Below are 13,931 nucleotides of genomic sequence, written 5' to 3' on the forward strand. Positions count from 1 at the left end.
TACAAACTTTCAGCAACGCCTTCCCAAAAGACCCCTGATTTGTGAAACCCCTCATTCTTCACCAAACTCTAATTTAAATGACCCACTTATGTGTTATTAGCAGCCAAACAAACCATTTCTGAAGCTTGGAAGAAACCCATTAGACCGTTTGTCAAGGAGAAACTTATTGGCCACCTTATTGATAGTCAAAAGGCTACTTGCATACTAAGAAGTTTAGTGCACCTGGGAGGTCCAGCCCTGCTGCTTGTAGCCTGTCCAAGTCTATGGCAGACTGCAAAATGATGCAGCTGGACGAAGCTGAATGCTGTACCAAGTACTTTCCGGGTGGCTGTCCCTGTAGCGAATGACGCCAAGCATGAGTACCACTCAGTACAAGGTTCTGTCTGCCATAGGCTGCAGGCAGTTGATCTGGACGCTGCGCCTGTGCCTTTTGGGTTCTCTAAAACATTGGTCTCTAAACTCTGACCCCGGGGGCCAGAGTTTAGAGCCTTTATCTGGCCCTTGGGGCACTATTCCATCCACGGATGCCAACAATGTGACATAATTCCTCCCACTGACACCATTGATAGGGCACAATTCCTTCCATTGAATCCAATGATGGAGCAAAATTCCTCCAATTGACACTAATGATGGGGAAAAGTTCCTCCAATTGACGCCAACGATGGGGCACTATTCCTCCCACTGACACCAATGAAAGGGCAAAATTTCTCCCACTGACACAAACGATGGGGCCCTAATCCTTCAACTGACTCCAGCGATGAGACACTAGTCCTCCCACTGACAAAAAAGATGGGGCATTGTTTACTCCCACTGGCCCTAGTCTGGCCCCCCTAAAGTTTGAAGGACAGTAAACTGACCCTTTGTTTAGAAAGTTTGGAGATCCTTGCACCTAAAACATCAGGATTAGAATGCACATGGGCTAGTGTGCAAGTAGCCCCAGGAATTTCCAGCTGTAAGGACCCCATGGATCAATATAGTATACTCATGCTTCACTTCCTCCAGAAAGCTTCATTTCCTCCAGAAAGCTTCACCTCCCTTGAGATCTCTTACCAAAGAAGGGAGCCTATGGACATCTCTGTTGGCCTTTTCACCCCTCGTCTTTAGTGTCTTCTCTTCTCTATGCTTCTTTTCTCCCTTTTCCTAATCCAGGTCTCCTTATCTTTACTTATTCTACTCTTTTGATCTTGGTTTTCCAGAGTTTCTATTGAAGAGTAATGTTCCCCCTCTCTCATATGTGGCCATATCCAGATCACAAATTCTTACCAAAAGCAGGAATACCTTTTTGGCTTGGAAGACCTATAATCTCGATCAGGGCCGTTTTCCTCTTCGTTTCATTTTTCTTGACCTCACCCATGGTTTTGCCACCTTGCAAGTTTACATGCCCCCCTGTAGATTTGGGGACTTCACATCTCTGATAACAAGGGAGACATGCACATGATTGTGTTTGTGATACATTTTTTTGCATGCTAGCAGGGCCGCTGATAAGGCAGTACAGCCGGCTCTCCTGGCCTGGGCCCCATCAGTTCAAAAGGGGAGCCTGGGCATCTGCTGAGCAGAAAGGACCACTGATTGACACTATTCAAGCCACAGCGCCCATATGAATGAGCCCCAAGACCACAATTTCACACACACAGCTTCATTGATTAACACAATACCGTTTTATCTTTTAGATTTAGCAAGAATTGTGTTTTGTGTCCACTAATAATAAAAATTTCAGTATATTTTTGGCAAAATTATAATTTGATATGGGGGGGGGGGGGGGGTAGGCTGTACGGAACCCCATGATTTCTAAAAGCAGCCCTGAATGCTAGATAAATGTAAAGTGTACAAGTATGCCAATCCCTGTAATTCTACTGATGTTCTAAAAAAAAATAAAAATAAAACTTTATTAAAAACGAATTGAAAAATGCTCCTCAGAGTAGTTGGGTAAAAGAAATCAGACGCATTCTGCCCTTTTATAAAAATAGATAGGACAATGTAAAAAATGATGATGCTATTATCTAACTCCATAAGGTCTTCTTCACAGGTCACCATCCAGGTCCTGAACCAGCTCATCCAGAAGATTCGAGAAGACCTCCCGAGCCTGGAGGCCTGTGAAGAGACAGAGCAGATCAACAAACACTTTCACAACACCCTGGAGCACTTGCGTCTACGGAAAGACTCCCCGGAATCGGATGGGCCAGTTTATGAGGGTCTTGTTCTTTAAGCAACATCCTGTCCTCCCGCTCCACTCTCTCCAGTTCATTGGCTCTGTTTATTGACTTTAATTTTTTTTTTTTTTTTTAAAAGCTCTCCTTGTCCATAGATTGTGCCTTCAGAAATGCCAAGTATGTGAGCCATCGATTCCTAAATTGTTCTGAGCACTTTGAAATGTTACTCTCTGTCAAAACAGAGTTGCCTGGTACAGCTTTTATTGTTCTGCAGATCTTGCTCTATCTGCTTGTACTGCACTGGTGGTGTTCTGTTACTGTCCAAAGCTATTTTGTCCCCTTTCACACGGGCGCCTCCGTAAATCGAGATCTGCTTGCTCAGCGGGGATCTTTCCACTGATTCCCGCTGAGCAGGCGGGTGACAGGTCCGTGTCCGCTCCACTGTGCAGGGCAGACACCGACAAAGTCCCGCTCTCCTTTATGGGGCAATCGGGTGGAAATGGACCACCTGTCCTTTTTCCATCTAATTTGCCAAATAGATGGGGAATAGGTCCACCATTTGTCTGTTTTTGGCGGACAGGATCAAATGGCGGGAGGTTGTCACCAGACATGTGTCCGCTGACATCCACCACTCCATAGAAGAGACTGGAGGGTCCAATCAGGTCCGCCTGAAAAACTTGGCAGGCGAATCGCCCGTGTGAATGGGGCCTTAACCATTTTCACATCTCTTGGTTATGGTTAGTACACTAGCTCAGTGCAAGGGGCAGCATTGTACATTAGCTTTCAGTGGCCAAAAGGGTACTATGTTAAAAGCAAACTTGAAATTATTGTTAGGTCATATATTAAACAAAAGAACCGACAGCAATTACATCGGCATATAGTAAAACTTTATTGTTCCAGGCAAATTCACAAAAGGTCTGCGCAGACCCTCTTTACGTTGATGTGTTTTACCCAGAAGAAGCTTACTTATAGACTACTAGTAAGTAATCTGTATGGGTAAGCCCTTTCTGGGTAAAATGCATCAGAGTGACTGGACGGGCCTTCTGTGATCTTTGTCCGGAATAATAAAACTTTACTATATGCTGATGTCATCAGAATGAGGTTGGTTCCTTTGTTTACTACACTTGGGGAGCACTGATAAGTTCTATTCATCCTGGCACCTGCATCCACAGAGATGGGCGGATTGCAGCCATACAAGCTACTCCTGTTGTCCATGTTGTGTACAGAACTGGTAACATTCAAAGCTACGTAGAATGCCCTAAGCTGTATGATTGTTGAGATATTTAAAGTCCTACTTCACCTTTACCAATAAACGTCCTATGCAGGTAAGGGATGCCTGTAAATTTAAAAAAAATGGCTTCGACCAAAGGTAAATAATTGCTTTAGGACTAGGCCATTTACGAACCTCCCAAAGCCTGGCCAAAAAATTTCCAAGGATGGCATCGTACCATTTATGCCTTGTTGCTAGGACCTTCTTATGACACTCCTAGCTGATTCAACACCCCTCCCCCATCCTTATGTGCTTCCTTGCCCCTTGTCACAGTAGCTTTGTGCTTAGCGATGCTGTGACGGAGGAGATAGCGGACCACACATGTGCGGGGGGGCTTTGAGAGCTTGCTCCTGTAATGGTGGGTGGGAGCAGTAACAGCCGGAAGTGTATTAGCAACATCCTAGCAACAAGACAGGAAGGTATGATGCCATCTCTGGGAGTTATCTGGCCACTTGCTTTTGGGGGGGAACTCCCCACAATCAGCAAAGACCATATTGGCAGTATCTTGGCATTGGTCACATGACCAGAATTTACCATGTTATCTGTGCAGCTGCTGTGTTATGATTGACATGAATAGGACTGCCTGCACAGGAATGCACAGAACACCTTAGAGGGCTTGCCACTGAAAAAAAAATGTAAAAGCGCATTTAAATCTATATCCCTGATGCTGTAAATAATAGTTAATATGGTAAATTCTGGTCATGTGATCTATGCCAAGGTATGAGTGGAGGTCTCGCAAACCATTGCCAGCCATCAGCGTTGCTAAACCAGGCTTGTCCCTCTTCTGGGCAATTCACAAGTCACATCTATTTATTGTAATGGCTAAATGGAGATCTGATTCATTGAATGTTGCTTAAAAGCCACACTTACCTTTATATATATATATATATATATATATATATATATATATATATATATATATATATATATATATATATATATATATATATATGACCAGGTCAGGTGCATGCTAGGTAAGGGCCCCATCCACAGCCCACAAGGACCAAAATACAGGGGCCCCGCTTAACAACTCCAGTGTCAGTACAAAGGTCATTTTATATGAGCGGCGTCTGCAGACTCTTCATAACTTCAGCTGTGATGACGAGAGCAAGAAAATAAATAAAAAATCTGGTTCAGACTTAAAATGTTCCCTGTGCTGGTTTGGAAATAGACTGAAGAATCTGATTGGCAGTTGTGGGGTCAGCAAGATTTATTCCATTTTTTTTTTTTTTCCTTTCCTCAGGCAGTTGTGTTGATGAACGCTCGTAGGTTGCTGTTTGTGGGCTTCATCTGTCCTCGTTCCTCCCCTACCCCCCCCCCCCCCCTTTTTTTTTTCTTCTTTTAATCTAGTGAACGGCTGTGTGTTTGGCCTCTCATCATTTCCAACAGTCAGGAGCATGCAGAGAGACTTTTAAAAATTTCACATTTACATTTCTTCTTATTTTTTTGTTTTTTTTTTTTTTACCCTTTTTATTTCAGTTAAACAAGGTTCTGTGGCGTTCAGTGAGGGCCACTACAGTGCACAGAGCTCATTCATCTGTTCAGATAGTCTAAAAGAGAAAAGAAGTCTGTGGTCTCTATAGTGTATGTATAACCATAATTGTAAATTTAGGTTTAAATGCGTTATGCACATCTATTCATCTGATGATTTGCACTTGTGGTATAATAAAATGATTATTAACAGTTTGGGATGGTGTGACTTCCTGTGTTTTTTTTTTTTTGTTTGTTTTTTTCTTGTTTTGTTTTTTTTTAAATTTGTTAAATTTGCTTTTTGTTTGGTTTTTTTTATTTGTTTTTTTGACAAGAGACTGTAAGGGCCCTTTCACACGTGTGGACCGTTCAAATCCGCCTGTAAGTTTTTACAGGCGGACCTGAACGTTCGCTCCATACATCTCTATGGAGCAACAGATGTCAGCGGTGACATGTCCGCTGACATCCAATCCGCTCTGCTAAATCCAGACGGATGGATGTCCTATTTTCCATCCGTCTAGTGGATCAAATGAAAACAGACAGGCAGTCCGTTTTCATCCGATCCCCCTATAGAGGTGTGCAGAGACGGACTTGTCATCCGCCAGCTCAGCGGGGATCAACGGATTGATCCCTGCTGAGCAAGCGGATGTCTGAAATCGGATCCACATGTGTGAAAGTGCCCTTGGGCTGGGTTTGCACTGGTGCGATGTTAGACACAATGTTCCCACCCAACTGCTGTGCAGATCACATGCGATTTCTGCATGATGCGGATTCAGCCATACAGATTGTATGGCTGAATTTGCATTGCATTCGCACCAAAATGGTGCAGGACCCTTCTTTTGGGAATCGGATCACATGGGTGTTCACCATGTTGATGGGGACAAGGGCCTCCTTCCCGCAACCTTGGCCGGTGGTTGTGGGAGTCTGCGGGCAGGAGGCTTATCGGATTCTGAAAGCCCCCTTTAACAAATCTTTTTTTTTTTCCATTCAACTGTCAGTGGGGAAGCCCGCTGACAGCTGATGACTCATCGGTTGTTAAGGATGCGGCGGCCGGCTTCCGAACCCTCTTCTTAGCAACCGGCTATATACAATGAATGTAAAAAAAAACTGTAAAAATCACGGATTATGGTAAAAAAAGCGGAAAGCACTGCAGAAACGCTCAAAAACAACAAGCATAGATGTGAATTCAAAGCCTAAAGCCTTCTGAATAACTTTGGGGAAAAAGCTGAATGTAAAGAGGCCGCTACTACTGATATAAAGTTTGCCCCAGTTGCAATGAAAAAGTTCGCATATAAACCAATATACAGTATATTTAAACCAGTCCTTAGATGTGGCAGCTGCATGGTTTTTTTTTTTTTTTTGTTTTTTTTTTTGTTTCTTTTTTTTGACCTGGCGATGCTGCCGCTAACACACTTGCTGTCCCCTGGGTGGCTATACTCACTCCTCCAGTGAATCTATGGAGGGAGCCATTTTCACCCAGGCTGGAATTCAAACATAGCTTTATCTACCACATAAAGAAGATAACGTGATTTCTAGTTCTTACATTAAGTGACAAGGACACTGCGTTTCTGGCAGGATTAGCAGGTAATTTCTGTACTTGCAGAAAATGTTCTGCACTCAGAAAAAGAAAAGTAATGCAGCTCCAACATCTAAGGACTGCTAAGCTGCGACACATTACATTTTTTTGGTATTAGGTTTAGATATCCTTTGGTGCATATACAATATACAATACATGTACATTTCTCCTATATTTTGTCTCTGCGACTATGGCAAAAATCTGTTGATCCTGCCAGAAAGCAAGTGAGCTCCTAACTTCCTGTAGTGTACTGACAACACATCACCTCTGTTGCCATGAAAACCTAAACAATGTTGTCAGCCCTGCTGGAGTTCTCCATTGCAGAACACCCTCTCTCCTCATCTCCATAAGATAAGGGGGAGTGGTTTCAATTAGGGTTGCACCGATACCACTTTTTTAAGACCAAGTACAGATACTTTTTTTTTTTTTTCCCCCCAAGTACTCGCGGATACCGATTACTGATGCTTTTTTCCGTGACAGAAAAAAAGTATCAGGACATTTTTGCGTTGGAGCAATATAAAAGCCACCTAATGGTCAGTATTAGAATGGCCAGTATTTTTTTTTATTTGGTTTGTGAAGTTAAAGGCCGCGTATTAAAAAAAAAAAAAAAGCATTGTAGTATTGCTATTTCCACTTTCAATTACTATTAACTGCTCAGGACACATCCTGCCTACCAGTGTTACTTTTGATTTAATTTTAGTTAGTCTTTTGATTTAAAATGGCATTTTAGTTTTATTCGTATTTAAGTCATCTACAGCTGTTTTAGTCACAGTCTTTTGACTAAAATGCCAATTTAGTTTTAGTCCCATTTTAGTCATCTGCAGTTTTAATTTTAGTCGACTAAAATTGCCAGTACATTTTAGTTGAATAAAATAATTTTAGTGAACTAAAATCTAATGTGTTTAGTTAAATTGTAATGCATTTCTATAGAATTTCCAAACTCATTATATACTCCCTGGAGTAAAAAAATCGAATATGTTATTTATGGTATTAAGATTTAAACAAACTCACAGATACAGATTTAGCCACTCTGGATGGTCTGAGGAGTCCTGTAATGCACACAGTGCTCTGGATGGTGGTCTGAGGAGGTCTGTAAAGCACACAGTGCCCTTGACGGTGGTCTGAGGAGACCTGTAAGGCACACAGTGCTCTGGATGGTGGTCTGAGGAGACCTGTAAGGCACACAGTACTCTGGATGGTGGTCAGAAAGGCCTACAGTGCTCTGGATGGGGGTCTGAGGAGGCCTGTATTGCATACAGTGCTCTGGATGGGGGTCTGAGGAGGCCTGTAATGTTGCGCAGTGCTCTGTACGGTGGTATGAGAGAGGCCTGTAATGCTGCACAGTGCCCTGGATGGTGGTCTGAGGAGGCCTGCAATGTTGCACACTGCTCTGTACGGTGGTATGAGAGAGGCCTGTAATGCTGCACAGTGCTCTGGGTGGCGGTCTGAAGAGAGGCCTGTAATGCTGCACAGTGCTCTGGGTGGTGGTCTGAGGAGAGGCCTGTAATGCACAGTGCTCTGGATGGTGGTCTGAGGAGAGGCCTGTAATGCACAGTGCTCTGGATGATGGTCTGAGGAGAGGCCTATAATGCACAGTGCTCTGGGATGGTGGTCTGACTCTGAGAGGCCTGTAATGCTGCACAGTGCTTGATGGTGGTCTGAGGGATGGCATGTAATGCACAGTGCTCAGGATACCGGTGGTAAGAGGCGGCCTGTAATGCACACAGTGCTCTGGATGGACAGTGGTCTGAGGGGAGGCCTGTAATTGTAATGTACACACTCACAGCGCTCTCTGCTCTGGACGGTCGTCGTCGGGAGGCCCTTAATGCACAGTGCTGCTCTGGACGGTCGTCTGAGGACTCGGAGGCCTGTAATGCTGTCTGCACAACCTGCTAACTGCTGCTAAGCGATGCACGCTACGGACTAAAGTCACTTGCTTGCTGGGAGCTCTGTGGAAACCGGGAGTTAGTGAGGGTAAATGTCCCTGCCTTACAATTTCGTTTTTGTTCGTTAAGGAAAACATAATTGATTTTCGTCAGTGGACGAAAATGTGGTGTACTTTTTCATTTTTTGTTTTCGTCACCATAAAAAAGGCCGCTGACGAAAATTTTAACACGAAAATGTTGGGGTTTTTTTAGACCAAAATAACACTGCTGCCTGTGTTTTGTCACATATGGCGACCCATCACATTTGGCTACCCGCTGGACTGCGCATGCGTGTCGCCTCCATATGCATTCCAACATTGTGGCGATCTGCGCTTGCACAGGATTTTGTGGCCACACCCCTGAGTCCAGGTCCAGGCCCCACCATCCAAGTGGACATAGAGTTAGATTACAATTATGCCGAGCGAAGCGAGGCCGTGCCCGAAGCGTGGTGAGCGAAGCGAGCCCGCGAGGGGCCCTGTGGCAAAGTGGTCTTACAATAGTGTTGGAACGCATATGGCGGTGTCGCGCATGCGCATTCCAGCGGGTAGCAAAATGTGATGGGTAGCCGAATGTGACGTGACACCTACAGTGTCGGCAATGTCCACTCTGTGCCAACCTTTCACCTCCCTGATTATTAAATTTCTCTAAAAACTTTTGCTGGGATCAAATTTACTCTTAAAGATTATTATGATGTTTAATGAAAATAATCTTTAAGTATTCCCACTTGTTTGGGTGGTGTGCTGGCTTATATAAAGGGCAATAAGAAGCCACTTTTATTATGTAATCTCTTTATCGGACGGCGGGAAGGGGTGGGGGGGGGGGGTGATGGCGCTGGCAGCACAGAGGAAATATCTGACATTTTCACTCTCTCCTTCAGGTCATTTTATTTTTATTTAATTTTTTTTTCGACGGAGAGGAAAAAAAAAAAATCTGCCATATTCGGACATGCTCAATCAATTTGTTTTCATCTTTGTTACTTCAAAAGAGGCATAATAAAATATTGGATTTTACGCCGTCGTATGCCGGGGCCGACTTGAGGTCAGCCGGAGGAAATTGGAAGACCGCCCTGCGTCTTATATCATCTCGGTGTTTATTGCTATGAGATCTGTTTCACACGCTTTGGAGACTTATGCCCTGTACACACGATAGGATTTTCCGACAACAAAATACATGTTTTTTTTTTCCGACGGATGTTGGCTCAAACTTGTCTTGCATACACACGGTCACACAAATCTTGTCGGAAATTCCGAACGTCAAGAACGCGGTGACGTACAACACGTACGGCGAGCCCGAGAAAAATTAAGTTCAATAGCCAGTGCGGCTCTTCTGCTTGATTCCGAGCATGCGTGGAACTTTGCGCGTAGGAATCGTGTACACACGATCGGAATTTACGACAACGGATTTTGTTGTCGGAAAATTTGAGATCCAGATCTCAAATTTTGTGTAGCAGAAATTCCGACGAAAAATGTCCGATGGAGCCTACACAGGGTCGGAATTTCCGCCAACAAGCTCCCATCGAACATTTCTTGTCGGAAAATCCGACCGTGTGTACGGGGCATTAGAGGAAACCACAAGTAAAGAAATAAGGAGCGGGCCATTGCTGACTTCTGAAAATGCCTGTCTCCCTGGCTGTCAGGCAGATTCCAGTGGATACAGAACTTCCTAAGTCACTGATGGTCTTTCTGGAGTGATCTCCTTGCGAGCATTAAAACACCCTTTTTAACCCTTTCACTGCCGGAGCCATTTTTGCATACCACGTTTGAAAAATTATTTTAGGCCTGAAGATTGCAGTAACCCCCAAAGCATTATATTTTTATCAGATACCCTAGAGCAGGGGTGTCAAACTGGCGGCGCTCCAGTTTTTGCGAAACTACAAGTCCCCTCATGCCTCTGCCTGCGGGAGTCATGCTTGTAACTGTCAGCCTTGCAATGACTCATGGGACTTGTAGTTCCGCAACAGCTGGAGGGCCGCCAGTTTGACACTTGTGCCCTAGAGAATAAAATAGTAGTGGTTCCAATTTTTTACATAGCACGATATTGCTGCAAAAAGGACTAGGAAACAGAAAATTTCAGTAAAAAAAAAAAATACACTAAAGTTGAGTTTATGCCGCACAAACCCAAAAAATTAAATGTTTGGTAAAAATATAAAATATGAGTAAGTAAATAGATACGCAACATGTCGAACCCATAAAGAGTAACTCCACATTCGTGGGGAAAAAAAATTAGCAAATAAAGAAACAATAATATAGCGCATATAATTGCGACACTAGTCAAATTGTAATTGAATGTTATTAAAAATTACCTTTCCTTTTCAATCTACAGCCGCTGTAATTTTCTGAGAATGCAATTTGACTACCTGGAGGAGTTCTGTACACAGAATGTATACTGACCACTCCCCCAGAAACATCATTTCCTACTTGTGTGATTGGCTCACCAATTTTCCCAAAAGTCTGCCTAAGATACAAGTCAAATTTCAGGCATCCCCTGCAACAGAAAATATCATTTTTGGAGAGATACTTTCAATAGAAACACATCTAAAGGGATGCAGGCCCAGCAGCTTTCCTCTATTAGTGCTCTGCAGCTGCCACAGCTGACTGATAATTATGAAGCCACTCCCATTAGACCCACTTAGTACAGAGGCACAGGGATTAGTTCAGAATAGAAAAGGGTAGGAATCTGCAACAAAGGTTGTTCTAATCCTTGCAATGTACAGAGATCACCCAGAGAGGAATGTTTTTTGTTTTGTTTTTTTTCAACAAAAGTGGAGTTGCGCTTTAAATTTGCATGCGCCTGTGAAATGGCGACAAACTTAAAGCGTAACTCCACTTTTGTTGAGAAAAAAAAACATTCCCCTCTGTGTGATCTATGTACATTACAAGGATTTTAACAAACTTCATTGCTAATTCCTGTGTGTTTGTATCCATGTGGGAAAGCGAGCCTAATGGGAGTGATTTCATAATTATCAAACAGCTGCTGCACCTGCAACGTCTCTAATGAGGAAAGCTGCAGGGTCTGCATCCCTTTAGACGTGATTTTCTACTGTGAGTGTCTCACCAAAAATTACATTTTTGTTGCAGGGGATGCCTGACATCTGACTTGTATCTTAGCGCAGACTTCTGGGAAAATGGGTGAGCCAATCAGACAAGCAGAAAATGATGTTTCTGGGGGCGTTTTGTACACATTTTGTGTATAGAACACCTCCATGTAGCCATATTGCGTTGCATTTTCAGAAGATTGCAGAGCTGCAGATTGAAAAGGAAAGGTAATTTTTAATAACATTCAATTACAATATGACTTAAGTCACAGTTGTATATGCTATACTATTTTTTTTTCTTTATTTTCAATTTTTTTTTTTTCCCCACAAAAGTGAAGTTATCCTTTAAGTATCCTATATTTTCTATAGACAATGCTTTAAAAGTCCCCTATAAGTCATCAGTTTAGTGTTTCAGAGGTGGTCTGATGCTAGAAATATTGCTCTCGCTCTGGCGTGTACAGCAATATGCAATGTGTATGTAGTATTTTGTGAGTAGCTGCCCCCGACATGTGTGTTTACATTCGTACGCATGTGTATGCAGGGACGGGGCCTCAAAAATGAAAGAAAACTTTTTTTTTTTTTTTAATTTATTTTTTATCACATATCACTCTAATATTTTTATTAGAGTTTCTGGATTTTGAGTCATGGGGAAAGCAAAAGAATTGTCAAGGGATCTGCGGGAAAATGTAGTTGAACTGTATTAAACAAGAAAGGGATATAAAAAAAATCCAAGGATATAAGAATGCCAATCAGCAGTGTTCAAACGCCAATCAATGAGGGGTTCTGTTAAAAACCAAACCACGGTCAGGTAGACCAACTAAAATTTCAGCCACAACTCTCAGGAAAATTGTTCGGGATGCAAAGAAAATCCCACAAATAACTTCAGGTGAAATACAGGACTCTCTGAAAACTTGTGGTGTGGCTGTTTCAAGAGTCACTTGAAGAAAGATGGGCTGCATGGTCGAGTCGCCAGAAGAAAGCCATTTCTATGCAAATGCCACAAAGTATCCCGCTTACAATACACAAAACAGCACAGAGACAAGCCACAAAAGTTCTGGCACAAAGTCATTTGGAGTGATGAGACCAAAATTTCGCTTTTTGGCCACAACCATAAACCCTACATTTGGAGAGGAGCCAACAAGGCCTATGATGAAAGGTACACCATTCCTACTGTGAAACACGGAGGTGGATCGCTGATGTTTTGGGGATGTGTGAGCTACAAAGGCACAGGAAATTTGGTCAAAATTGATGGCAACTTGAACGCAGTATGTTATCAAAAAATACTGGAGGAACATTTGCATTCAGCCAAGAAGCTGTGCATGGGACGTACTTGGACATTCCAACATGACAATGATCCAAAACACACGGCCAAGTCGACCTGTCATTGGCTACAGCAGAATAAAGTGAAGGTTCTGGAGTGGCCACCCCAGTCTCCTGACCTCAATATCATTGAGCCACTCCGGGGAGATCTCAAAACGTGCCGTTCATGCAAGACGGGCCAAGAATTTACAGGAACTGGAGGCTTTTTGCCAAGAGGAATGGGCAGCTTTACCATCTGAGAAGATAAAGAGCCTCATCCACAAATATCACAAAAGGCTTCAAGCTGTCATTGATGTTAAAGGGGGCAATACACGGTATTAAGAACTGGGGTATGTAAACTTTTGATCAGGGTCATTTGGGTATTTTCTGTTGTCATTATGATTTAAAAAGAGTAAACACTTTTTGATTGATAATAAATGGCTTCAGTCAAACACTAACCGTGTGTGAAAGAAAAGTTTTTGTGTTATTCATATTCTCTGAAAAATGGCCAAGAAATCAAAAATTCTGCCAGGGTATGTAAACTTATGAGCACAACTGTGTGTGTATATGTGTGTATATATATATATATACCCCATGGTGTGTGTATATGTATGTATGGTGTATTTGTTTGCTGGTGTTTAAAAGGGAGATCTGTGCCATTCTCCCTGCTTATGGGTAAGGGTACATGCCACGTGCATTTACCTTGCAGATCATGCTTAGGCGTCATCACAATTTTTTGTTAATTCAGTTTCTGCGCACTTAAAAAGAAAAAAGAAAAAAAAAAAAAAACTCCGGCCTGTACCTGAGCAATTTTCTATCCTCCGAACACGCTCTGCCTCTTCCATTCGCAGCGCTCTGAGGAATCTTTTGTGCCATCCTTGTGAATGGCGTCCTCATTACTGACATTACAAGTGTTACAATAGACAGAACTTCCCACCGCAATCAATAACTCAGCGAATAGTTCTCCGCATTGTCAGGTTGTGTCTGAGCACCCACCATTCTGTGTACTTTGGCACAGTACGACATTTATACTGGTGGGATGCAAAGACGAGGCTGCTCTGTGACAAGCGTTTTATACCGTACATTAGTCATGACCCGAAAACTTGTGCGGCTCTTATTTCATCTCCTGTTGCCATCGCCGTTTATTTGGAGGACACAACATGAAAATGGATGAATCACAAAACCAGCCCATTGAAAGTTAAAGCAG

General features: G+C 42.9%; 1 protein-coding gene across 1 annotated transcript in view; it reads left to right on the forward strand.

Moving 5' to 3' along the window:
- Window positions 1-5,106, forward strand: part of VPS35 (VPS35 retromer complex component) — a gene marked incomplete in the record, with an annotated part of 107,825 nt that extends 102,719 nt beyond the window's left edge. Inside the window, 1 exon segment of the mRNA XM_073605809.1 lies at window positions 2,027-5,106. Within this exon segment, the coding sequence (XP_073461910.1) occupies window positions 2,027-2,206 (180 nt within the window).
- Window positions 5,107-13,931: the final 8,825 nt, after the last annotated feature.

The sequence above is a fragment of the Aquarana catesbeiana genome, linkage group LG11, assembly GCF_042186555.1.
Source record: "Aquarana catesbeiana isolate 2022-GZ linkage group LG11, ASM4218655v1, whole genome shotgun sequence".
NCBI classification, from domain to species: Eukaryota; Metazoa; Chordata; class Amphibia; order Anura; family Ranidae; genus Aquarana; species Aquarana catesbeiana.